The sequence below is a fragment of the Tamandua tetradactyla genome, chromosome 13 (genome assembly GCF_023851605.1).
Source record: "Tamandua tetradactyla isolate mTamTet1 chromosome 13, mTamTet1.pri, whole genome shotgun sequence".
Taxonomy (NCBI): Eukaryota; Metazoa; Chordata; class Mammalia; order Pilosa; family Myrmecophagidae; genus Tamandua; species Tamandua tetradactyla.
Window position 1 is genome coordinate 66,162,541 of NC_135339.1, and position 23,581 is coordinate 66,186,121.

Genomic DNA, 23,581 nt, shown 5'->3' on the forward strand with positions numbered 1-23,581 from the left:
GGCGGGTCCTGGGACACACTACTTGGGCAGGCATTTTTCATTTGAGTGGGATGCCTATGGTTTCTTTATTAAAATGTCTCAAACCACCTTCTAGGACATCCAATCTCCTCCACTATTTTCCTTTCTCCTGAAACCCGAGCCACGCGGCTCACGCGTACTTGCAGCAATGCTGGCGGGGGAGGCGGTGAAGACCTTCCCGCTGTCTTTGTTCATGATCAGCAGCTCCATCTCCTTCTTGGCAGGTGTGCTGTCTTTCTCCAGGATCAGGAACTTACAGTCCTTGTGCAAAAGGTCCTCATTCTGGACACTTGTGGTGCAAGCTGGAGAGGAAAGAAGTGGGTAGGGAGGAAGGGAGAGGTGGCAGGGAGCCGAGAGAGGAGACAGGGATGGAATGAATACAAGAGGAAAGGGAAGGAGAAGAGGGCAAAGAGAGAGCTTGCAGTGTGTATGCGTGTCTCCTGCTCTCTCAGGCAGTGGTTACTATGAAGTTTCCCACAGTGTGTTCCTGCTTGGCTGGGCCTGGCCACCGGGCGATGGGCTAAATGTCAGAAGTCCTGAGCAGCTGGTCTATGGGACATCTGCCCTGGAGAGTTCCAGAAGCTTTCTCAAATGGACAAAAGTTTTGTTCATCACTCTGCTCCCAGCATTTAGAACAATGTCCATCCAACATAAAGCAGGTGCTCAATAAATATTTTTTTTTGAATGAATGAATGGGAGAAACACACCAGTACTGGGGCTGTCAAGGAAATAATCTACCATGTGGTATCAGAAAGATTCTACAGAAAGTAGAGAGGGTGCCTGGCAGCTTCTGGGGGGCACCCTGGCCCTTGCGAGGGGTTCAATGTAGCAGGAGAAGGCCAGGGGCTGCCAAACAAGTGTGGTGGTGGCCAGAGTATAGGTGCCTGGTTGAAGGCAGGTGTGGAGGGTAGAGTTTCCTGCCCCCTTGGACAGGACAGACACTCATCTTGGCTTACTCACAGAAACATCTGCGGGACCCTTAGGGTGAGCTGGCTTTGTGGAACTTAGATCACCAATAGGGTTAGAGGCCCTCCTCCAATTTGCCCTGTGTCCACGGTGGAGCCATTCCCCCAGTGTGCCAGCCTGAACCCCGGGAGCTGGGAGCAGCACTCACCAGCAGAAGTGGACATGCCGGTGCTTCCGACGGCAGAGCTCTGGGGCATGTTCTTCTTCCCACCGTATGCTGCAAGAGAGGAGCCAAGGAGTGAGGTTGGCCAGTGTTGACAGGCGGCCCTATGTAGCTTAGAAGCAGCCTGATCTGCCCTGGCAGAGAGGCGGCTTCCCCAGGGGAGAAGCGCTCGGTGAGATCCAACACTCTCCAGCCATGGGAGCAGTGATCAGGGCACAGACAGAGACTTCTTTGGTACAATCCTCCTCATCCTTCTAGGCCCATCCCAAAGGCTCCTCCTCCATGAAGTCCTCCTTGATCCCCACACATCTCCTTCTATTCTGAACTCCTACAGCCCTTAACAGGTGCTCTGTACAGTGTATTACTTAATTTGTGTTGTCCTTTGGGATCGCCCAGTTGTCTCACATATATTAGACTTTCTACCACAACTAAACAATAAGCAAGTTGAGGGCCAACAATAAACCTCATGTCTCTTCTGTAGTATCCCCCACCCCCAGCCCCCAAAGAGATGTTTTCACCAGGGCAGCAACCTTAGGGGTGCACCATAAAATCAACCAGATATTGATTTTCAGTGATACTGGGCAGTGGCAGTGGGATTAATTTAGGTCTAACCCAGCAAAGCTGACATCTCTAAGTTGGGAGACAGCTGTTTCTTTGGTAGGAAAGTTCTGTTGATTTTTAGGGACACGGAGGTTCCTCTAATTCAGATGCTGAAAAGGAATCTTGTAAGTCATAGCTGAAAAGAGGTGTCACTCCCCATCCCCTAAGCTGCAGTCCTGGGCTCCTGACCTGTGGAAGTAGCAGCCATGCCATGGGACAAGGCGGGTGAGCTGGGGGCCAGATTGTTCTGCATGCCAAATACTGTGAAAAGAAATTGAGAACAGCTGAGTTCAGGGTGCAGCACAAAGGGGAGGCCCCTTAATCACTTTCTTGATAAAGACTTTCCATCTGATAGAAGTTCCCGGACTTTCTCAGTTCCCAGAAACCTTAGTGTCTCAGTAAGTTTTTTTAGGCCCCCACCTGCCCATCTCAAGCCAAAAGAAATTACTAGCAGCTCCATTTATTGACTAGTTAGGACCACACAACTTAATAGCAATAGTTTGCACAGACTTGCTGTATCCCCCTGAAAGTTTAAACTATTCCAGGGAGTCCTTATTCATGGCAGTAACCTGGGCACCCTGGTGCCCTGTGTGGGGATGGTGGGCCTATGATGCAGGTGTAGCGGGAGCCGGAGAGGCACTGGCTTAGGCAGACACACAGTTTTCCCTTCAACTCCTCTTTCTTAACATGAAATGCCCCTTATCCCTATTAGGATTCTGGGGGGCTGGTTGTTATCTGTTTTGGTTTTGTTAACAATTTGCAGAAGCTCATTCTGTCAACAGCTTCCATTATTCTGTCCTTTCTGGTGTGGGGAGGAAAGGATCATGGATCCAATATCAGCCCACCTTTCCCAGGGGCCTCACCCAATAAGAACTTCACAAAACGATAGTGGCAAAGGTATTTAAAAAAAAAGAAAAAAGCATAAACCTAGCATCTTCTGGATTGGGAGCTCTGGGACTCTGGTCAGCTGGAGTTGAAAATTAGAATGCTAAATTTGCACTAGCAAATATGCCAGCCAAGTAAATAAGGGAAGCCCACATCATTACATTTACTAGCCGTGAAGTCACAGGGAGAAGGCAGATTCTTTTTAAAAATGTGGTAAACTTTTTATGCCTTTACACATTAAAAAAGATGGTACCTTAAAAAAATAAGCTGGTAACTTATTTATACAGAGGCTGTCACACTGCACGTGGAAATGTAGTGAATAAACATTTCTGTAAAATGGTCATATGTTGGCATTAGAAGCTATGCATTATTTGCGGCCCCAATGAACTACTGCTATATTTATAACTATTTATCTCAGTTTATACAAAATCCTTTAAATTATCAATGATTTTTACCTGAAAATGTCTTAAACTATTACTCACTTAAACATTTTACTTCCATTTCTCCAACTCTCACAGAAAATAAAGGGGTCAGCATAGAATAAGCATATGGGTCTCTCTCCTCCCACCAGCTCCTCTTAAGAACCTTCCCCTGAGGCCCCGTGTTCTCTGTCTGGGCGAGGGCATGGCCCACGCCTTCTACCCTCTCCATGCACTCCTTGGCTTCAGCTGTCTGCGTCACAGTGTATGGAGAGGAAAGCCATTCACACTCTGGAGCAGAAAGAACATTTTCCAGGAAACCACTGTATTTCCTCGCCAGCAGGGAGCATCCTTATTTCCAAGTAAAGAACCTGGAAGATGGTGACCACTGACCTGAGGAGCAGGTGCTGATGCCCGGTTGTAGGGTAGGAGTGCAGGAGGCCACGTTATTTGGGAGACCAAAGACTGTGGGGGAGGAAGAAGGCTGGTGAGAGGGGCCGTCCAGCCCAGAACAGGGCAAGGTCTTGGGTGCCGTAGAAGAATCAGAAGAAACGCTAGGACTGAGTTTTTACGTTTTCTCAAGTTTTTGCTTTTACGCAAAGCTTTGGCTCTTGCAGCAGAGAATCAAAGTATTAGTCTGTGGTGTGCCTCAGGTCATAGCCAAGGGGTGGTCATAGAACTGTAAGAGAGGACATCAGGTCCAGCCAAAGGCTGTCGGTTGTTAGCATCCCCATTTTACAGAGAAGCCATCTAAAAACCCAAAGGAATTCAACGATTTGTTAAGGTCACATGGTTAATTCATGTGAAGTGAAACTAGGTTTCCTGCATCCATCTTCAGTGTCTTTTCCATGGCAATTTTTCTGACACACCGTATTATATATTCTTTTCTATAGGGGACTCACCAGGAGAAACACTTTATGGATAGAATTGAAGTGACATTCCAGGGGGAAATGTGGGGACATTTGACCGCAAAAAGCCTCTCTTGGAAGCCCTGGATATGGGAAACTTTCAAGAGCTCATTCGGCTTTAGGGTAAAGGTGCTGAGGTCCAGGGACGGGAGGGCTCTGTACTGTCACATACCCGATCCTGCGGAATAGGCGTTGGTGTTAAGTAGGGACGAGCTCTGGGTTGTCATGTTGTTGTGATAGGTCCCCATGGACGACCCTGCAGGCAAGGTGGAGGACCACACGTGGGAGGGGAGGTTGGCGTCCAAGATTGTTGTGTCATAGGTGCCTGAAACTGGAAACAGAAGCATGCACATGCGTGCATACGGACAAGTGAGAGACAAATTAACATTCTGAGTAGGGCAACCAGTTCATCCTGGTTTTCCTGGTCTTAGAATTAAAGGTCCTGGAAACCTCCATAGTCCTGGGCAGACCATCCTCTTCTGCCTGACATTTCAGGACTGGAAAACACTTGATTTCTTAGATTAAAAATTGCTCCTGGCTCTCAGTAAACATTGATACAGCTGAATTTTGCTTTGGGGTCCACCCATTTCTCCTTCTATATCCCTCTTCCCATGGCCTGGTGTGCTGTCCCAAATTATGGTCTTACGTTCTACCCATTGCTGACTCTGCTACCCTCAAATATGCCAGGGAGCACCTGTCTCAGAAACAGTGAATGAGACCCTATGAGCAAATCTCCCACAGTAGAATTCCAGGCACTCTATCAAGTGCAGGGTGTAAGTGTGGGCTGAGAGCCCTCGGTTCTGAGGCCACACTGCACGGCTGGCTGCCTTCTCTGAGTAAACACTGCTTAAATGTTCCCAGGTGCCAACCAGACACAAAGGGCATACACTGCATCTGAGAGGGTGTGTTCATGCTTTGTCATTTCGGAAGCCAATTCTGCCTGTTCCTTATATGAGAGGGAGCCAGCTGCATAGGTTTATGTCTTACCTTAAAAAGCAAAAGGAGGACCCCAGTCTCCAGCATTTCTCCAGCAGTCAATGAGAAGAAAACTTGGTTTCATAGCAGACCTGATTTCTTTCTTTCTCTCCATCCAAGGCTTTTTCTTATGGAGGTTTCTACCTCCCAAAGAACCTAACTTGCACTTGATAGGTAGGCCCTAAATGCGTGTGTGCTTAACTACAGTCTTCCTACTTGATTATGATCATCTAGTTAACGGTCTGCCCTGGAGACTCTGGTCTGCAAGAGGACAGTGACCATGTCGGTCTTGTTCACTGCTTTTCCCAGTGCCTGGTGCTTGCCCTAGGGTAGGCATTCAGAAAGTAGTCATTGAATGACTCAATGAATGAATAGAACATTGCAACTTTCCCCAATATTCTTCATCTGGGGAACCTGACCGACAGTCTACCATTAAGAATCTCTTGGGAGAGAAATTTCTAGACCTAGAGCTGAGCCACAGTGTGCAGATGGGATGGTTTACTAGTCAGGGTTAGGAAGGGTGAGCCCATATTCTTCATGCAGTGCTTTGTGAAGTCTGCAGCAGCCTGAAAGGCTTGAATTCCTGGGCCAGGATGAACCTGCCACCTTAGATGGTGTATATCGGATTCTCTTCCCTGCCCTACAATCCTTGGCTGTTGGCCTTACCCGACTGGGAGCTCGCTGTCACCATTTTGGTCTCCACGGTGCCCTTTTTGGGGATGGGGAGTGTGTTGGAAGAATTCCGGGTGGGGCTGGCACTGGCTGATCGGCTTCCCTTGAGCAAACGCTTAACATCATCCAATTCTGTCCCTGTAAAAGAATCCCCCAAATTTTCTATTAGGCTTGTGATTCTTTCCTGATTCCAAGTGAAGTGAGGGGAACGTTTATGGCATTCTGAATATACGAGAGGATGACATCTGCTTGACACACTGGGACATTTTTGGTTAGCCATATAATTTTTGCATTTTGCCAATTTATAGCACTTCTTGAACCTGCATTTTGCAATGTGAGCAGCCTCATAAATACAGTGCCTCTCACAAGGAGGTCAAGTCCTTGGGAGATAATTCTTAATTAGACCTCATCAAGACACCTCAGAGAAGATTCCATGTCTGGAAGATGCTGTCATCTTGCATCAGGAGGGGATTTGCAATATGGACAGTTAAATAACTAGGTTTTTGAGCCAAATATTTCAACAGTATTCTCACCCCCAGCACAGGATGCCACAGATATCAGGTCCCTGACCTTGTAGGCCTGGGGATGTCTAAAGCAATTTGTGGCCCATAACTTCCAAACACTATGCTGCTTTCATGTGATTTAATTTCAAATTAGTCTGTCCCATATTATCTGTAGCTAGGTGGGCTAGTGGAACAAACTCCCTGTGCCTCCTAAGTGGGAAAAACAGGAGAGGAAGGGGCATGATGCAAACACAGCACAAGATGGGGCAAGCAGGTTTGCAGATGAGGCATGCTGGAGGACCTCCCAGGTCCCCTCCCCTAAAAGCTTCCTCCTTTGGGCTCAGTGCCCCCAAGCCCGGAAGGACTTAGGCCAGAAAGCAAAACGTCAGGTCCAAAGTCAGAAACCCTGACTTCAGGTTCTGAAATCTCTGGCCAAACCCAGGTCTGTGTTTCTTTGGCTCCTACCCTAAAGTTGGGCTCGTTTCAAAATGTTATCAGGTAGCTTTTAACAAAAGCAACAGAAGTCTAACATATTCAATGGACTAGACTGGAGAATCCCTGACATTTGAGATAAAGTTCAAACTCCTTTTATAGTTCAGGACACAGAGCCTCTCATATTCTGGCTTTAGACCCTTCTCTAATCTTAACTATCCCGTGTATCCCCTCACGCTCCTTTCCCTTCAGCCACACTTCAAATGTCTTGTGCTGACCCATCCCTCTAAGCCAAACTCTAATTCACCCTTAAGTTTCCGTTCAAGTGACACCTAGCCCAGGAAGGCTTCTCCGAGTCTCTGAGGTTGTTCCTATCTTCCCAAGCTGACTAGACCTGCTCCTCTGGGTTCCCCCACCATACTGGGCAGAACTCCATCACGCTGAGCAGTGACGGCTGGTTGAGTTGCTGTCTCCCCATTTGTCAATGAACTATCAGGCAGCAGGGACCATGACAAACTCAGTCCTTTACCCCCAGCATCTGGCACAAGGTCTGACCTGCAGAAGGTTCTTGAAGAAAGTTTTATGATTGAGCAAATGCACATGTGCATGACTGCATGTATGCGCACGCATGCATGCACACACACAGCTTTAGCTCTCAACTTCTGGATCTTTTCATTTCACTTACATCGTGTAGAAGGAGATGCACTCTGCAGTCGAACTCGGATTTCACTCTCTGTATAGGAGGAGAGATGGAGAAGGTGAATGAAGGCGCTTGGGTCATGGTCCCTGACATTGAGCTCTGAGCAGCAGATGAAGCTGTGGGCAGCTCTGAGAATTCTGTGTCCTGGAACAGGAAGCTGGATGCGCCCAAGAAGGTTGTTTCCAAAGGGACAGCCCTTCCTTACACCTCACCCTGCCAGCTATACTTCCCAGCCACGGAGATGCTCTGACGAGATCCCAGGCTGAGCAAGGAGGCTGCATTACAATTGGCAATAACCAATGTGACCAGAGTCAAGTTCCTCTCCTGCTTCCAGGTAATGCTGAGAGAATTCTAAAATCTGGAGTGTTTACTTAGCCATTTTGCATTCTTCAGAAATGGGAAAGATAGGGGTTGATAATTGAATATTATCAGCTTCAGTTTGAGAATTGGCATCTTTAACTAACAGCCTGAAGTTTAGTGTGGTTGTTGTGCTCCTAACTTTCGAGGTGCTGATGACAGTAAGACCCACAGGAACTCTGGCTCAGTCATTCGAGAAATCCCTGAGCCTGTGAAAAGTTTCATCACCAGCCAGCCCTGACATGTGTGTCCTCATCACCCTCTCCAAAACTTATCAAAGGCAGCTTTCCCTGAGGACATTTTTCTCTACATCTTTTTCCATAGTCAGATGAGAAGATTGCAGAACCATTATGGAGTTCTTTGTCCCTTGGAATAACTCAAAAAAGAAGAACTTTTGCTCAGCTTTTGATGTATAAAGAAAGGCAATGAAAGCACATCTTGCTAATTTCAATCAGGAGACTGGAAGTGAAATCAGATGTGACATCTGTACCTTCAGATAATCCAGAGCAGAACAGATTGTTCCCCCAGATCCTTACCATGTGTTTTGATTTCTGCCTCTATGTACCTATGAGATCATGATAAATGCATCCTCCCCACCCTGACAGAGCCAGTAAAGATTTCCAGGTTGCTGTAAGCTCCTTGAAGGCAGAAACCAGCTATGTTCATTCTTTTATACTCCTCACACTTCCTAGCTCAAGGTTGGACACATGCTAGATACTCAGAAAACATTTGTTGAATGAACTGAACTGATTCCAACGATATAGCTCACCTCGTGTTTGGCTCCGTCCTCTGGTTGAAGAAGATGCTGAGAAACAACAAAACAAAGGCACATGTAAGAGGTGGCTCGCTAAATCTTTTTGTTCACATAGAAGTAGATATACTCGAACGGACAAGTTTGTTTACATCCAGATAGCAGCCTTTTTGTAGTAAATGCTTAGTAAATGATGAAGCAAAATATTAGTGGGAGCTTTGCAGTGCCCCAGTGCAGCTGGAGTGTTAAGTTAGTGAAATAGCATTCAGTTCAGGTAATCCATTTGGGAGCACTGTCTCTTTGAACTGACTACACTGATCAAATGTATCATAAGACTGCCAAGTCTTCCCTTTTATTTTTGGCTAAGAGACTGCCTTTGTTTTTCCACTGTATGCTAATAAATTAATAAAAGCAAAATCACCATGCAATCAACTATTATATCAAAAATTCATGTACAGAGACAGGGTACAGAGATGCTTCTGGAAGAACCATCACTATGGCCACCCAAGGAGAGCCCCAAGTTCAATTTAAACTTGTATTGGTTGGCAATGGCTGTACTGGAAGAACTGCATTCGTTAAACGTCATTTGACTGGTGAATTTGAAAAGAAGTGTGCAGCCACCTTGGGCGTTGAGGTCCATCCCCCTGTGTTTCACACAAACAGAGGATCTATTAAATTCAACGTATGGGATACCGCTGGTCAGGAGAAATTTGGTGGACTGAGAGACTGCTATTACATCCAAGCCCAATGGGCCATTATAATGTTTGATGTAACATCAAGAGTTACTTACAAGAATGTGCCTAACTGGCACAGAGATCTGGTATGAGTGTGTGAAAACATCCCCATCGTGTTGTGTGGCAACAAAGTGGATATTAAGGACAGGAAATTTAAGGCAAATCCATTGTCTTCCACAGAAAGAAGAATCTTCAGTACTACGACATTTCTACCAAAAGTAACTACAACTTTGAAAAGCCCTTCCTTTGGCTTGCTAGAAAATTGACTGGTGACCCTAACTTGGAGTCTGTGGCCAGGCCTGCTCTGGCCCCACCAGGGGCTGTCAGGGGCCCAGCTTTGGCAGCACAATATGAGCAGGAGTCAAAGGTTGCTCAGACAACTGCTCTACCGGGTAAACATCACGACCTGTGAGAAAATGAAGCTGGAGCCCAGCGTCAGAAGTCTAATTTTATAGGCAACTGTCCTGTGATGTCAGTGGTGCAGCGTGTTTGCCACTTGATTATATAATCGAGCAGGACGTGTGCTTAATCTTTGGGAAGCTGAAGGAAACAAATGGGTTTCAGAGCGAATGTGGCAGTTTAAAAAAAATACATCTTTTTCTGGACCTGCATATTTAGCTGTTTTGAAATCCAATTGTTTCCTTTTTGAGTTTCAAATATAAGGCTGCTACAGTCACATCACAAATATTGAGCAGTGAAGTCTTGTTTGTTATTGTCATTCCCATTCTTTTCATTTAGAATCAGAATAAAGTTGTATTTCAAATAAAAAAAAATCATACACATAGTGAGAATTCAGGAACACAACTAAGGACTCTCAGGGCAAGTGTAGATTCAGCCTAGGATTTCACTGGATATAAAATACATCTTTTGAAGTAAGCTGTATTGGAGATGCTGGGATGTCTGGCATTTGTGTGTTCTAACCCCTTTCCTCGTTGCCGGGAAGGCTTTGTGCATCACATGGGAGGAAAAACTCCCGTCAATGATTGTTTGGCCTTAGGGGCATATCTGTCTAAGCCTGAGCCTTGGATAAATAGCCTGCCATTTCAGTAGTGTCAGGAGCAAAGACTTGTGATAGCAAGTTAAGGTGGCAGACGGTTCCCTTAAGATGCTTCAGGGTAAAGAGCAAGGGAAAATAGGTCAGCAGAGGTCAAGGTCCTTTAGAAGAATCAACTTATTATATCCCCTACTTGCCTAGGCATTTTCATAGGGCCTCATTTGACCATTTCTTCAGAAAAGAAGGAAAGGACATACCAAATTCTTTCCGAGGGTATTCCGGAGAAGAGTTTCCACTGGAGCTCCCTGGAGAGGGGATAAAATAATTACAAGCGGACAGTTAGGCCTATAAGTCTTCCAAGAGGCTGGACAATGCCCAGTCACTTCTGTCCTAACATCCATAGCTCTGGGTATTTCAGGGGGAAAATGAGAGGTGCTCTTCAGCAGACATTTCAAATGAACCAAGATCGTGGCTAAAAGATGTCACCCTATTGGTCTTGGTTGTAATGCCTCATTTGGATCACTGGTCTACCTCAGGTGGGAAAGGGTACGAGCAAAGGAAAGCAAGGGGTTTTCATTTCTCTCTCTCTCTCTGTCTTTTCTTCCTCATTTGTATTGGACCTGTACCCGTTAGTGCTAGTGCAAGTAGATTTGCCCCTATTCAAATAAATGTGTCATCAGTACCAGGAGCCTCTCGTATCATGTGATGCTCACCCTGATTAAGGATCTTGCTAAAACGAAGGGACAAGGTCCTGTTCAGCTTAACCATCGGAAAGCACTACGGTGCACAATCCATCTCATCTGGACTTTATGCTCCCACCACCACCGGGCAGTTTTTGTGTCTGGGCCTGGGCAGCAAGCTCACTTAAATCATTTAGTAGGATAACCTGTCCCTTGATTCTGCTTCTCCCTCGCTAGTACCCCTCTCTACTCACTAGTAAATCCACCTGCCACCTGGCTTGCTGGTTTTCCACTAAAACTGTTTCTTCATATTACCAAGAACTCCTGTAACCTTACTGATGACATCCAAAAGTCTTCTTTCAGACCTCCTCCTCCCTGACTGTGAGCACTTTCTTGTGCTGGCTTCAAAGATGCTGCATATTTCTGGTTTCCCGGCCCCTCTCTCTGACTCTTCCTTCTCTCTCTGGTCTCTAGCTCTGCTTTCTCCTTCTCCCCCCTTACTTTATCTTTCCTTGCTACCTTCTGCTTTGATACTCTCTTCCTTGGAAAACTCCTCCAGTCCCAGCCTTTTATTAATATCTCTTTGTGAATGATGCCAAACTGGGTATCTTGGCCCTGACTCACCCCTGAGCTCAAGTTCTACTTGTCCCACTGCTGTTCTGGTATCCCACCCAAATGCTGGGCAAGCAGCTCAATTTCAGAATAAAAACCTGAACTCTTTTGGTTTCAATAGATGACACCACTACGAAACCAACCACCTGTATTTGAAACCACGATGGAATTGCTGATGCCCTTTTCTCCCTTTCTCCCATCATTTAATCGATTTGCCAAACCTTTCAGTTCCACATCTACAGTACCTTTCACCTCCAGCTCCTTTTCTCCACTCCCACTGATAGCACCTTAGTCCCAGCCAAATTTTCTCTGCCCTGGCCTGTTGAAGTCAGCTTTCCAACTTGACACCCATGTTTAGTCTCTGTCCTGTCAATCCTTCCTGCATACCCTTCCAGAGATATTTACTGCTGCTTCTTGCTCAAGCCCTGCCTGTCTCTCCTCCCTCAGCTTGGAGTGCCCCATCTCTGAGTGTCAAAGTCTTACCCATCATGAAGGCCCTGCTCAGATGCCATCTCCTCTATAAAGTCTTCCCTGATTTTCTCATCTGAAAATGATCATCTCCTTCTACTTTGCATTACACCTTTTGATCTGTCCCCTTAACTTGCCTATTAAACTGTGGGCTCCCTGAAGGCTAGATCCATGCCTGATTAAACTAAGCATCCATCAAGGCTTTCCAAATAGATTTAAGCATATGGTAGATATTTGATATCTACCTGAACTCTCTTGGTTTCAATAGATGGCACCACCATGAACCCAACCATCTGTATTTGAAACCACAGTGGAATCACTGATTCCTTTTTCTCCCTTTCTCCCAAGGGAGTTGAAAGAATGACTAAATGCTTGAGTGAGGGATGGATGAATGAATGAAAATCTTCGAGGAATGTTAGCCCATAAAGAAATGAAGGAGGAGTGGAGAGAAAGATTAGGGGGCAGACACAGTTAACACAGGTGGTCCACACTTAAATCTTCAGAGGGTGAGTGCATGACTTGGGGAAGAGAATGGACCTCATCTAGAGTTTGTAGGATGGTTACCTTCGTATGTTGCATGGCGAGTGACGTGAGTTTTCCTTTCAAAGGTTGAGCCTGGTGAATTGGGCAGAGTGGAGGCTGGTGAATGTGCCCTCCTATAACTGGAGGTAGAATTGCCTCTTGTGCTTCCACCTACAAGTGGGGAAAAGCATAAACTTTCATAGTACATCAACAGAGATGAATCAAAATGCAATTGAAATCCAGTGATGTTAACCATGTCCCCTCAGGCTACCCACAACTAAAAGAGGGACCAGGAAGAAGGGCCAGGAGAGATCAGGAGAGCACAACTGAAAGGGTCTCTCTCAGCATTCCCATGGCTGCTCAGAAATGGAAGGGTGGAATCGTTACTGCTGCCCTGACCAAGCAGACCACTGGAAGACAGGGACGTCCTTTATGCCTCTGGCTACGATGTGTGGAAATGGACAGGGTCTGGCAGGGTTTTTTTTATTTTTGAGGGCCTTCCATTTAATGGTTGTTCACTGCTTGGATGGGCTAGAATATAACCGGACATAGAAGCACCCCTCAGCAGGTAAGGACAGGTGTTTCTTTTGGTCAATTTGTCTTAGGTCTTCTTTCTTTTATGTATATATATATATTAAATGTAGATTAAAAAAAATTTAGGGTCTCCTTTATTAGTTTCATTCCAAGATTTTTTAAATCAGAGGTTATATGTGTGCTTTTTACTCCCTTGCTTCATTTTGTTTTGTTTTCATTTGAAAGCTACCATAGAAGGATGTGTTTCATTGCGAACAATGGGCCTATCTTGGATGCTTGCCCAGTGGAAACTTACACAGTGTGGGATCATATACCACCAGATTCTCTTAGAACAGTAGCCCAATCGTTAAGTTGCTTTTGTTGTTGGTTGTTGTTAAATTAAATTGTAAGCTCTCAGACCTGACGACTTTAAGAGAGTGATTCAGTGGGAAGACAGCCACCTCCCCCATGGAGTCTTCTTACTTAATTACTGTTATTTATATAGGGACTTAATGAAAATGGATCACATTTTAAGTAGGTTTCAAATATTAATGATTTTAAAGTCAGTCCCTCCCTGGGTTGTGCATCATCTAGATAGCTCTTTCGGCATTTGGAATGGACGACAAGCAGTTGTAATTGTCCCTCTGTTGGCACTGATTGCATCTGCCTGCCTCCATCGCAGGATATTCTCTTCCTCTCCATCTGCTCTTCCCCCACCCCTTCTCCCTCCAACAGGCACTTACTTGAGTTTATGTAGCCACTGCTGCCGTGTGTCAGGCTCTGCTTCTCCAGGCGGCTCCCTCCACCCAGAGAGCCTGTTTTAGCATAGCCATTGCTGGTGCCCCCTTCTGCCAGAAATGAGAAGCGAGTGACAATTGAAGGATGGAGTCAAGCTAGGAGCCTTCCCTTGCTTCTTTCCGGTGACACTCTTGGTTTGAGATCCCTTTCTCAGGGTTGTTTTGTCTCACATGGGGCAAGCTGCCATATTCTGGTTTTGTTGGTTTGTTTTTAATATAAATGTGAAGAGTGAATGCGCTACCCTATGTAAAAGGGAAGCTTTTTGAATGGGGCAAACAAGTTGCTTATTAGGAAAGTTTAAATATTAAGTAAGGCAGCTGAGTGATGAAAAGCACCTTGAGCTGGACTGGTTTTTATCAAATGCCTGGTCAGTGCCTCAGACTTGGCAGTCCCTAGATGTGTTGGAGGGGTGAGTGACAGCTCTGTGTGTTGCTGGCATTCTATCTGGCCGCCCATCACTGCTCTATCCTCACCTGCTGATGGCCAGGCTCTCCCTTTTCCCAGCAACTCAGGGTCTCTGGGAGGTGCGGGGCATAGCTTTAGGACTCAGATCTCTTAATTCTACTAAAACCAGAATCTACTAAAACCTAAGGACCTCTCTGAAGAACAGTGGACTCCAACATAAATTTGTCTGGTGCCTTTTCCCCCACCCCAATCTCCATTCATGTTCAGGCTAGATACTATTTCAGGTATTTTGGTGTCCAGAATAGGCAAATCGAAAGAGACAGAGCTGGACTTGTGGTTGTCAAGGGCTGGGACAGAGGAGAATGAGGAGTGACGACTAATAGCCATGAAATTTCTTTTCATGTTGATAGAAATGTTCTAAAATTAGATTGTAGTGCTGGCTGCACAACACTTTAAATATACCCAAACCACTTTTTATGGTACATAAATGATATTTCAATACAGCTGTTAAAAATAGAGGACTTCAGATATTTTGGATTTGCTCAACTGGAGAATGAACTTCCATGCAGAAAGTCACACACATGATTGAGAAGAAAGAGACTGATATTGTTACTTACTTGGTGGTAAGGATGTAAGTCTCGTAGTTACTGTTTCAGTGATAACTAGAAAAAGACAAAGAAAAAGAAGAGATCTTATGCAATGCACTGAAATCCCTGTATTTGACAAGGTCTAATATCTGTCATAGGCTAAACACGTTAAATTAGATTTAACATAAATTTGTGTATACTTGTGCTTTAAAGTATGTAATCTGGTCCACTGCAGACAAAACTGTGTGCAGTTGCAAAGGGTTTTAATGAACTGATATGCTTCATGTTGGCTGATTTCACTGTGAAGTAGATAATCATTTTGTGCTTTTTTTTAATGAATTTGGGGATGTTTGGAGGCTATCATAACTCATCCTGAAACCTTCAGGGCCGTTCCTGAGTGTGGAGAGGTGTGAGTAGAAGTAGGAGGAAAGCAGGTTCTGGGTAAGTAACATTTATCCACTGATTGGCAAAATCAGGGATAGATGAACATCAAAGACAGACTTTGTCCCCCCAAACTGAGTTCCTCTAGACCCCGAGTCACTATGGAGGCAATAAAAGCTTCAGGATTTTTTTCTTTCAAAAATATCCAGAGCAGCTCCACTCACAATAGTACAAAACTAGAAACAATCCAAATATCCATAAACAGAAGAAGACAGAAACAAATCGTGGCCTATTCACACAACGGAACATGATGCAGCAATAAAAACAATCTATTCATACACTCAATGACATAGATGAATCCCACAGACAAAATGTAGAGAGAAAGAAGACAGACACAAAAGAACACATACTGCATGATTCCAGCTACTATGATCTTTTAGAACAGACAAAACTAACCTTTGGCAGTTACTTTCAAGGGAAAGTATTTACTCAGAGGGGAGTAGGAGGGTAATTTCCGGAGTGCTGGAGACGTTCTATAGCTCTATCTGGGTGGTTGCTACAAGGTAGCATTCATTTGTAAAACTTCATTGAGGTGTGCACTTAAAATTGTTATACTGCAATTTTAAAAAGTTTACAAAAGAAGTTGCATCTTTTCCCCTTTGTGTTTCACAAGCATTTTATTTTGGACAATGTCTTGGTAAAGAGCCTGGGCTGCTTCATCAACTTCCATTTGTTGTTTCCTACAGAACAAGGTAGCTTCAGGGGTTTTTAAAGTAGCAGTTAGGAGAACTCCTGCCTGATGAGTCACTCTCTAGTCTGCCTGCAGTAGCACAGGGTGGTGGACAGATTCCCAAAGCCGTAGCAGAGCCTTTTTTTTGGCTCTCACTATGACATGGCCACTACCTTGTCTATTGGACATAAAGGACATATAAAGGACATAGCCTATCTAGCTAATGTTGCTGGTCTTTCAAGGCAGAGTTCCCGTGTGTGTGCATGTGTGTGTGTGACATGCACATGCACATTGGTTGCAGTAAAAGGTGAAGAGATGGTATAGGAAGGTTTTTGTGCCACCATATGCTTTTCGGCTTGCCCTGGCTCCATCCCACACTAGTCCTACTGCCCCTCCTTTTCCTTTTTTCCACTGCATTTTCTTAATTGGTTTGGTTGTCCGAGCAGGAAAATAGGGTTATGAACACAGCAGAAATAGCATTCCATGCATGAAAGGGAATGATTTTTCTGACTAAAGCCACAGTTGGATTTGCATAATAGTACTTGTGCTTTCACGAAGCCTCTCATTGTTTAGTACTTTGGGATTTTTTGATACATAAAAATATTTTCCTAACCTAAAGTTCCAAGTCTGCAGAACCAGAGATTTTTTTTTTTGAAATATATGAAAGTCACAAGATCAGTGAAACATGTTTTCTAACTTAGAATTGCTAAGGGGGTAGTTTAAATATCCCTGTATTGATTATTTGATCAGTTTCACCAAAGAAATGCGTCAGTTTTCAATTTTCAGTATAGATTTCGACCATGACACTAGCATTATTTCCAGTGTGGTGAAATAACTGGGATATTATACTTTAAGATTCCTTTTGCCTTTTATCCCTAAGTAGAGAAATGTTTAAATAAACTAAGCAAATCCATCCAACACAATATCTTGCAACCATTAAAAATGCTGTTTATGAAAATTATACATCACTATACATTAAAATGGCAAATTACAGAATTATGGATGAACTATTAATCTGTTTCCAAAGATTTCATTGCTTTTATGATGAAATCATTTTTTTAAGTTTTGAGGTTCTTACTTCTCTCAGTGACTTCAGTGCCATCTCGCTTGGTTTTCTTGGTCACATCCATACCATAGCCACCTGCAAGAAAAGCCAGAAACAATGAGCAGCCTTGCTTCTCACCATCACTTTTGGCAATTGTGTAACCCTACTATTTTAGCTGAGGCTTAAGAACTTGATTCCTAGAATTCAATGCATAATTATTTTGTATGCATACTTTGAGTCCTTCCCACATCTTGTCATCAGTTATAATGGAGAGTAATTTAATAGTTCCACTTTGGATTCTGTTCCTTTGTACTGGGAGCTTTTTGTTCTGGATATAATTGATCAGCCTGGCCCTGCTGCGCACCAAGGGGCTTACCTAGCAGCCCTGGTGCCCAGACTGCTGTTCGATTATAAAACCTCTGTTCTTTTCCAAGGTAAGAAATAGCTGAAGGATACCAGTCAGGCACTTAGTGTCATCAATTATTTTGTTTTGAGTCTTCCACAATGTTCAGTGTCCTATATGAAATGCTATAAATACAAGAAATTCATGTTTCATTGTTTAGACTTTGGGTGTGATAATCATGTTTGATGAATTTAAGTCAAGATAAAAATCATTATAACTGTCATATTTCTATGGAAGTTTATACTTTTCAGAGTATGAAATTTTCTTTTCATAACAAGACAATGTTCACCTTCTCCGGTAGGCACAGTGAGCCCAAGATACTTTTAGGGGCAACAAAAATCTTTTAATTTCTTTTAAAATCGGAAGGAAAAAATTATTAAAATCCAATCTGGATTATATTAATCTCTATACCTATGTGGTTGTAAAATATCATTTTAAATGTTTTATTGTTGTTGTTTTTTTGTCTTTTAATGGAGAAAAGAGTCCATGAAGACAAAAGTGCCTAGGGCCCACAAAAATCATAATGTGAACCTGGGTGACTTCCCCACTGTAAACTAAGACAGCATTATAGCCAGCTGGTCAACCCCTCGGTGGAGTTCACTGAGACCCGGTGGAGTTCATTGAGACCAGTGCAGTTAACTTCAGGGCCTGGTCGAATGTGCCAACTTCTTACTCATCAGTGTTTCTTAAAGGCAGCTCTAAGCAAGGAATGAGGCATCATGGAAAAAATCCTGGCTGGGTATGAGAAGCCACAGAATGTCTTTGTAGGTATTGCTTCCTGGAGCCAAGAGGAGGGGCTCCATAAACAATTTAACAAGGGAGTGCAGCCTCATTAGAAGGCCATCCCTTGCCTATGACTCTCCAGCTACAAACTAGGATTTATGTCATGCAAACCTACGTGCAACCAGACATCCTCTTGGAAATCCTTTGTTTAAGCATGTATTGTCTTTTGTATCTCTGAAGACCTCACTCCCCTCCCACCCTTTTCAAACAAATTGTTCATTAGCTAGACCAGAAGGCATCTCAGAATTGAAACATTTCAAGACACCTGGCTGATGGTGGGGAAGTCACTAACTCTCTAGGATGGCACCTGAATAAATATGAAATATTGTCCTGAAAAGGAGCTGTTTATAACAATCCATGGAAACTTTTAATTTGCACATATCATCACTTATTTTGTTCCTTTAGTGAAGGTTGCAGTTGGCAGCTGCAAATTTGGGATGGATCACTGGCTGGTTTATTGCAATTATATCATCAAGGCACACCGATGATAGCTCAGTTTGGTAAGAGGCTCAATCTCCAGGCAGCAAACCTGGAGATTGTGTTGTTGTTCTCTCTCAGAAAGATAATAGATGTTTCTAGACCCCTATCTTTTCTCTAAGATCCTGTGATGGGGTCTCAATTTCTGCAACACAAAGCCACAGCTTCGCCAAATTCCAGAGGGGAAGAGTAAGCTTATTAGGAAATAAGCTCACAGGGCTTGTGAGCTCCTCATTGGAACACCCCTTGGATACAACCTGCACTAAACCAGTACAGATAGATGGGCTCTTTGCCTCTTTCAGGGCCTGAGGCCATTCAAATGACTGTGTATCCCACACCACACAGAATTATTTCCCGAGCCCGAAATAGTAAAGAACACAATTTTGTTGACTTTGGCAAAGTCCCCCGCGAGACCCATAGCCTGAGGTGGCAGTGATGTGTTCAGGGACGAACTCCTTTAAACCGAAGCAACAGGGAAGCTTTGTTTAATAAGTGAGTTATTAAATGGGGAGTAATGGGCTGCAACACAAACACAGACTAAAATGGTCCTGTGGATCCAGTGGTGATCCTTCAAGACCTCTATTTTCAACATTTTACGTGTCGATGGTCTTTTTAAAAGAATGACTGATTCTGGGCTGCCGTTAGGGAAGGGAAAGTGATATATGCCCAGAGACGTGCCCAAGCCTGCCTCTCCCAGCATACTTAACCAGCACACTCACTTCCAACAGTACTACTTAATAGAAGCACTGTGAAATACCATGATTTAAGCCACAACTCTTATCACTCCAATCTCTGAAAACTTTTAAATTCTAAAGTAAAACAGCAATAAAATTGCAAAAGTTTGAGAGAATCATCCACTGGCTTTGACTGGATAACACCAAAGCAATTTGAAATCTAGGAAAACCAATACTCTAGGATGGATTGTCTCCAAGCCTCTTCTTATCTCTGCAATATCCCAGAAATAAGTTTGCCTACTTGCTGTATTTGGCACTCTGGATTTTCATGACTGGTGGGGACTAGGTCACCAGCTTTTGTTTATGCCAGGTTGCTTACAATCACATTCGGTTAAGTCCCACTGCCATCACAAATGGCAAACAAACTAAACAATGTAGACACAGACTTCTTTTGGTGGGGCATAATCTAAGAATGTGGTTACTTCTGATGTCTGATCAGTTTCACCAATCTGAGAAGTTTCTGTCCAAGTTTGAAGCAGAATTCACTTTAATCGTCCCCATGTTAAATCTGATCAGATCTGCGTGGGTGTTATGTAAGAATACAGGGGCCAAAAGCAAAGCAGCCCCACTCCTATTCTCCAAATTGGGGTGTCTGTCAGGAGTTGGACAACTGTTTTAGTTTAGCTCCGACTTACACCTGTGCCTTAGCTCTAAGAAAGAACATACAGGGTTAGGAAGGAAAAATTTCTGCTTTTCAAACAAATATTTTTTTAAAATTTTACAGTATTTTATGGATATAACAGACCTGACTATTACGCCACTGATGAACTGCTTTTCCTATACCCCCCAACCTGAAGTTGCAATTTGTTAATTAACAGGTAACGTGGGCCAGTTAGATACCTAAACTGGTAATTCTCACCCGAAGGGGATTTTTTTTTCCCTTATGCCCATGAGGGGGTCCACATCAGCCAGTCAGAATGTGTATACAGATAAAATTTTCTTTGCAAATTTCTTCTTCCAAGTTTGATTTTAGGAGATTTCTGGGTTAATTATTCCAAAGATTCCATTTCACTTGAGGTTAGAGGCAGTATTAATTTTAGTGTGATAAACAACTGTGACTGCCCAGCCCCTTAAGCTTAACTGGGGGTCCTGCCAGTACAGGACACAGCAGCACAGCAGCTGTTTCTTCTTGGCACTCAGGGGCTGCTGCTAGGAGGCCCTAGGACCCCCTTAACTGCATCTCTGAGCTGTTCTTTGCTTTCAAGGAGGAAGAGGGGGGCAGGAGGAGAAACAAGGGCAAGCCAGAAAGAGAGAAAAACAGAGAGAGACACAGAAATAGAGATAGAGATAGATAGATAGATAGATAGATAGAATTATAAACCCTTATCCTAATATAAATAAAACCAACTTAACACAAGTTATTTTTCAATATTGAAAATAATACAAGAAATTTTGCGACTATATAGTCTATCTCAACTGGGCTTCTCATTTACTTTCCCATTGATGGATCTTTCTTGTTGTCCTTTTAAAAGACAGACCTTAGACAGAATTCATAAGCTGAAGTAACAATTTATGATCAATTGATAACTTCAACCAGAACACTTTTAAAACCAAAAAACTTTCATCTTATTTTCTCTAATAAACATTTTAAGTGCTAAATGGCAAGCCTCAAATCAAAGTCTCAAAAGAAAGAGAAAGGTGAAATTCTTCCTGTTACTTACCTAGTTTGAGATTTTGAGGGAATTGGAAACAACTTTGGGTAAATCCCCCCTCTCTTTCTTCCCCTGATGTTTTCTTCTAAGTTTGTGGCTCACAGTTTTTTATCCAGGCCCAGCCAAGGTGTGTTATAGCTGAGTGATCTTTCAAAAATGTTCACTTCTTCTTCTCTCTCCCCTTGTTTCTTTCAGTTCTATGCTTCCGAACATGTTCTGACAAAGGTGTGTCATGGTTTACAGCTTTACTCCACCCTTCCAATTATCTGATACTTGCTGGATTTAAAAAAAAAATCTGCCTCTAGGAATCAAATTTTACAGGAGGCAGAAAGCTTCTCCTACCAGCTTAGGTAGATTAACTATTTATTGGCCCATGGAGAAAAGAGAACAAAGTTTAGCATAGAGGAAATGCCCTTTTATTACTTCTCCTTCACTTCTATGGCTGTACATGTGTCACGCCTTGGCATTCCCCTTCTTCGGTGCCGTGTGATACTCAAAATTCCAGTGTGCATGATTCACTCTCTTAGGGGGCCAGTGGCTAAAGTACCTCGGCCCTAAAAAAAACTTTAGTTGGCAGGGTTTACACTCAAGACCTGTTTTCCCTATATGTGCCATTACCCACTTTCCTCTTTTCTGACCCACATCAGGTCAAGCTTATCTGGAAGAACCATTCTGTGAACTAATAAGATGTTGATGGGAATGTTGAACAATTGGTGGGATGGGGACTCATTTTTCAAAAGAGGTAACCACATAAAGTAATGCCAACCCCAAAGAGTAACATGTTAGGGGTGGGATATTAGGCATTTAGACACCTAATAATGGAAAGAGATGCTGTTGGGAAGGGATAAGGACCTTATCCCTCAAGTCAGGTAGACACATCACCTCCACCTACCCGACAACATATGTGGACTCCCACATGCCCTGTAACTCTAAGTAGCTTCCAAAGGACCTTTAGACTTCCCTAGAAGTTCAATTTGCACCAAGCAATGTAATTCTCATGAATACCTGGATAGCATCTGGCCTTGTAGGATCCCAGAGACTAGCTTGAGACTCTTGATGTTTGTAATATAGGAAATCTGAACATGGAACTCACCCAGGTGGTCCTTTAGGGCCAACACTCTATCCCTGTACTCCACATTAGGTTTAGATTCCCAATCCTGAGATATCACTCCAAGATCCTAGAGGGTACCTGTGGATGTCTGCAGCATAGCACCAGGGCATGTGTGTGCTGTGCTATTGAGGGCACTTACACCAGGTGGAAGGTCAGCAGACTGAGAGCCACATGGAGGTTCTTACTCCTAAGCTCCCAACATTTTGAATCCTTTCAATGACCCAGAACTTGAAAGTATTGGGTTCTTGCTTTCTGGTATGTTCCTGCCTTCCACAAATAAGTAACTACTCCAAATGCTTGATCTCATTTTCACAGGAGAAGGACAATGAAGAATCTGGAAGACCGTGTTCAGCATTGAATTGATACGACCTGGAATCTTTCATTCATTTATTCATTAATTAAAAATATATTGGCCCTTTCTTGGAGCAAGGCATTGAGCCAAGTGCTGGAAGTTCTGTGTAAAATATAGACAAACTCCCTGTCCTTATGGAGTTGTTCCTGTAGTGAAGGAAGACAGGCCTAAACAATCACGTCCAAAGATACAATTAAGAATGTGACACTATTCTGAAGAAAGAGTGATGGATACAATGAGAAAACTTAAGAGGAAACATAATCTTGGGGAGAGGTGTTAGGAAAAGTCCTGCTAAGTAAGTGGCATTTAAGCTGATGGAAGAAGGTTGAATAGAAGTTATACAGGTGAAGGAGGGGTTGAGTGTGTTCTATAGAGAAAGAACATTTGGGAAAGTACTGAGATGGAAGAAGTGTAGTGAGTTTGAGGAATAGGATGAGACCAGTATGTTTAAGGACATCAGCAAAAGGAGAAAGACAGTGAAAGACTGGAGAGGTAGACAGGTGTAGAACATGCATAGGTTTCATGGGCCGTGGTAGGGAAGAAGTATTTTTTGGTACTTAGAAAGGTTCTTAAACTGACATTAAGCAAATATCCAGGGAATGAGACACTATAATAGTTTCACTCAGTTTATTTTTCATAAACCTAAAATTTCCAGATTGCTCCTCTACTGGATAAGTCCTGAAACCTAGAGGTACCAGTCTTTCCAACCAGTTACATCCCCCTACCCCATAATGTCGACACCACTTCTCAACATGAAGAAGTTAAAATGGTTATTACTCAAATATCCCTAAACATTGGGAGAAGGATCAAATGACAGGGAAGAGTTGTAACTGAGAAGATAGGATATAAAAAATGAATATGATATCATTAGACTGATATTTCTTTTTAGTCTCCAGTGTATTCAAGCAGCTAAAAGGAATTGGTTCTTTGTCTGAGATTGTAGAACCGTAACCCATAACATACTTTGAAGTTTGTTCTTTAATTACTTGTTAAAATGTATTTGCATTCTTTGAAGTTTGCTCTTTACTTGTTAAAATGTACTTTGAAATCTATCCATTTTATGAATAGATGCAATATTTCACAAGAAAATGTTTTTAAAAAAAAACAAAAAAAAATTTGACATTAGGGAGCCACTGTATACATGTACTGTATGAGGGTTTGGATTATTGATCCTAGGAGTGAAGGGAAACTGAAACTGTTTTCTACGCTCTATAGTGATCCAGATGTTTTACATACATTATTGTTGTGAAT

General features: G+C 43.3%; 1 protein-coding gene and 1 pseudogene across 1 annotated transcript in view; one reads left to right on the forward strand and one right to left on the reverse strand.

The window, feature by feature from the left end:
* The window catches only part of COL17A1 (collagen type XVII alpha 1 chain), a 49,368-nt gene extending 28,076 nt beyond the window's left edge, over nucleotides 1–21,292 (reverse strand). The window contains exons 1-14 of the mRNA XM_077125933.1: nucleotides 20,877–21,292; nucleotides 16,852–16,914; nucleotides 14,693–14,737; nucleotides 13,616–13,720; nucleotides 12,402–12,530; nucleotides 10,335–10,382; nucleotides 8,368–8,403; nucleotides 7,227–7,274; nucleotides 5,601–5,744; nucleotides 4,132–4,290; nucleotides 3,445–3,516; nucleotides 1,937–2,008; nucleotides 1,133–1,201; nucleotides 159–320 (exon numbers count right to left, since the gene is read on the reverse strand). Of these exons, the coding sequence (XP_076982048.1) occupies nucleotides 159–320; nucleotides 1,133–1,201; nucleotides 1,937–2,008; nucleotides 3,445–3,516; nucleotides 4,132–4,290; nucleotides 5,601–5,744; nucleotides 7,227–7,274; nucleotides 8,368–8,403; nucleotides 10,335–10,382; nucleotides 12,402–12,530; nucleotides 13,616–13,720; nucleotides 14,693–14,737; nucleotides 16,852–16,903 (1,141 nt within the window). The 5' untranslated portion in view covers nucleotides 16,904–16,914; nucleotides 20,877–21,292. The remainder of the gene's footprint in view (nucleotides 1–158; nucleotides 321–1,132; nucleotides 1,202–1,936; nucleotides 2,009–3,444; nucleotides 3,517–4,131; nucleotides 4,291–5,600; nucleotides 5,745–7,226; nucleotides 7,275–8,367; nucleotides 8,404–10,334; nucleotides 10,383–12,401; nucleotides 12,531–13,615; nucleotides 13,721–14,692; nucleotides 14,738–16,851; nucleotides 16,915–20,876) is intronic.
* LOC143653208 (GTP-binding nuclear protein Ran pseudogene) lies at nucleotides 8,846–9,495 on the forward strand (annotated as a pseudogene).
* Nucleotides 21,293–23,581: the final 2,289 nt, after the last annotated feature.